Source organism: Atta colombica, unplaced genomic scaffold, assembly GCF_001594045.1.
Source record: "Atta colombica isolate Treedump-2 unplaced genomic scaffold, Acol1.0 scaffold107, whole genome shotgun sequence".
NCBI classification, from domain to species: Eukaryota; Metazoa; Arthropoda; class Insecta; order Hymenoptera; family Formicidae; genus Atta; species Atta colombica.
Genome location: NW_017259192.1, coordinates 3,902,955 through 3,905,756, shown reverse-complemented (window position 1 = coordinate 3,905,756; position 2,802 = coordinate 3,902,955). Strand labels below are relative to the sequence as shown.

The window sequence follows — 2,802 nt, the reverse complement described above, 5'->3', positions numbered from 1 at the left end:
CTCACCTCAGAAGGTGGTACAATTGAGATATGCACGCATGCCTAATGGTTGAAAATGTACTGTATCGAAAAAAATATTTCAGATTCATTTTGTATAAAAACACATTTAATAAATGCATTTTCGATATAAATATAAAAATATATAAATATATAAATAAAGTAAACATTAAAAATTAACATAAATTTGATTAATATGCACGCAAAAAATAATTATTCATGAATAATCTAAAATTTATATCATTCGTTTTTTTTAAATTGTATATTTTTTATATTTTAGAAGATCTATGGAAATTTCAACGTCAACTTTGTAAAGATTATTATCCAATTTATAAACTTTGGTGCGGTCCAATTGCTTTCGTCAGCATTCATCATCCAGATGATCTAGAGGTAAAAAAAGTATTAGAAAATAAATTAATCTTCATATTACGTAACTCGTGTTGACAAAAATTAAAATGAAAAAAGTTGAAAAGATTTTTAAATCATACAGAACGATTATAACTTAATTTCTATCATTATAATAATATATAAATCTCATTCAGTTTACAAAATTTGTGATAATATAATAGAGGAGGACTGATAATATAATAGAGAAGATGGTATTATGGCCAAAATGTATTGAGGCTTCCCTTAATATCTTCGCTATTATAGTGAATCCTAATGATTACTTATGTAATTATTTATTCAATAGCTCATCGTTATACCATGATGCTAATATACCAATACTCAACAGTCAGCTTAACTTATTATAACGCATTTTTACTTCCAAGTATTTCGAAGCATTTCTAAGGTACATTTAATTACACACATTATGTATTTTTGAATGTGCTACTTAACATTTTATTTGACTGTATATATTTTGAGTTATGCAAATTTAAATAATAGCATAGAATTTTACTAATATAGCTCTCTACAGATATTGATTACTCATGATCTCTTTTTTGAGATTTCCATATCAAAAATAATTATTTAACAATCGATTGGAACTCTACTGTTAATTTATACTTTATATTACGTGTACTATCTTTAGTATTGAGATTTTTAATACTGTGAGCAGTTTATACAAAAGTTATGTGAATATACATATATACATTCATTTGCATACATTTTAAAATATTTTATTTTTTTATTAATTTTGTAACCAAATACATTTTTTAAACAAAATTAATATTTTAAGGCTATTTTTATGGAAGGTCACATTTTTTTGAAACCACCCATTTTTTTCTTCGAATTATGCAATGTCGCTACATTTTTATTAATAATATTCTAAATTATAAATATTTCGTAATTTTGAATTTAGAATTGATTTAACAGTTACAAATGTAATTGTCAAATTTTAAACTTAAATATTGATTATTATGTAAAATGTAACTTGTGTCATATATATCTTTTCCTCTATTTTAGATAACATTTTGAGTTTTTTCAAGTTTTCTTTCCGTTTTTTAAAGATTTTATTTAGAGGAGATTATTAAAATGTTTCATAATGAGCGTTGAAAGTCCGACAATTATCGGCGCGCAATCACATTTGGAACAAAAAATTAATTAAATATATCCGTAACATTTAAACTTTGATCGTTCGACATTCTTTACTTTATTCGATAACATTTTGATATATTATAATCATTAAAATTATAATGTGTCAAAATGTTATTTATATAAAAAATTAATTAATAAAAAATTAATTGTAGCCAATGGTAGTGATGATACTTGATATATTATCAGTCTCACAAAATTTTGCAAAATAAAACGGTATTGATGCGACTTGTGCCGCTGCGTATGTGGACGCGTATATTTTTTCCTTTGCTTTACTTGCTTGATGTTTGGAATATTTTGTGATGGATGGCGAGCGAATAATGTCTACTTTGTAACAAGATAAAATCAAATGTATTTCAATTATGTATTATAAAAAAACTTGCGTCACAGTCTTGACGTAAATAAAGACTGACTATAATTAACTAACAAAACAAGAGAGAGATACGTACGCAGCTTTCCCATAAGAAACGCAGTCTAGTAAATGTTAACACTAGCTAAATCTTCAAGGGGCAACGCGAGCGCCAGTAGAAGCAACAGAACATATGCTGTAGAAAGAGCAAGAAAAAATAAGCGTGGCGCGTACAAATAAATTATTTTATCTTTTCATTCCTATGCTGATTTCCCAGACATAAATTCCCAAGTGCGACGGACAATATTGAAAAACGTTTGCATGATAGCATGTTTATGTTAAAATGTTTTTGAAAAATTTTATATCAAAACATAGCAAATAAAGATATCAATCCGTAATACAATACCATTTAGCTTTGTTCACAAAATTTTTATTGGTAAATCCACCAAAATTATTAAAATATTCTAGCAGAATTATTCTAAAAAGGTTGTTTTTTTGGGTAAGCACTTTGACTTACTCGAAGTCTAAAAGTTAAAAATAAGTTTTATATATATTAACAGCGCTCGATAAAATTATTATCGCTTGAAATATAGCTCGATAGAATTATTATCGATATTTATGAAATATAGTATTTATTAATACTATATTTCAAGTAGCACAGCAGTGCTTGCAAAGCGCTAAAAAAGCGATTATATTATATATTTATTAACGTTTTAAGCATTGTGTGCTACTTGAGATTTAGTATATATAAACAAGTTTGTGCATACACTACGTATATAATTTTTTTATTATATTATTGATAGAAAATATTATAATTTAATTTGATTCTAATTTTAGAAAGTACTAAGCAGTGCAAAGGAGCATCTTTCAAAAGGCTACTTATATGATTCTTTAATTCCCTGGTTAGGAACTGGATTACTTACT

At 25.8% G+C, this 2,802-nt stretch overlaps 1 protein-coding gene across 1 annotated transcript in view; it reads left to right on the top strand.

Annotated features, from left to right (window-relative positions):
* LOC108692910 (cytochrome P450 4C1-like) overlaps positions 1-2,802 on the top strand; it is a 35,131-nt gene that overhangs the window by 23,260 nt on the left and 9,069 nt on the right. The window contains exons 15-16 of the mRNA XM_018201488.1: positions 277-386; positions 2,716-2,802. The exon at positions 2,716-2,802 is cut by the window's right edge and continues 4 nt beyond it. Coding sequence (XP_018056977.1) covers positions 277-386; positions 2,716-2,802 — 197 coding nt within the window. The remainder of the gene's footprint in view (positions 1-276; positions 387-2,715) is intronic.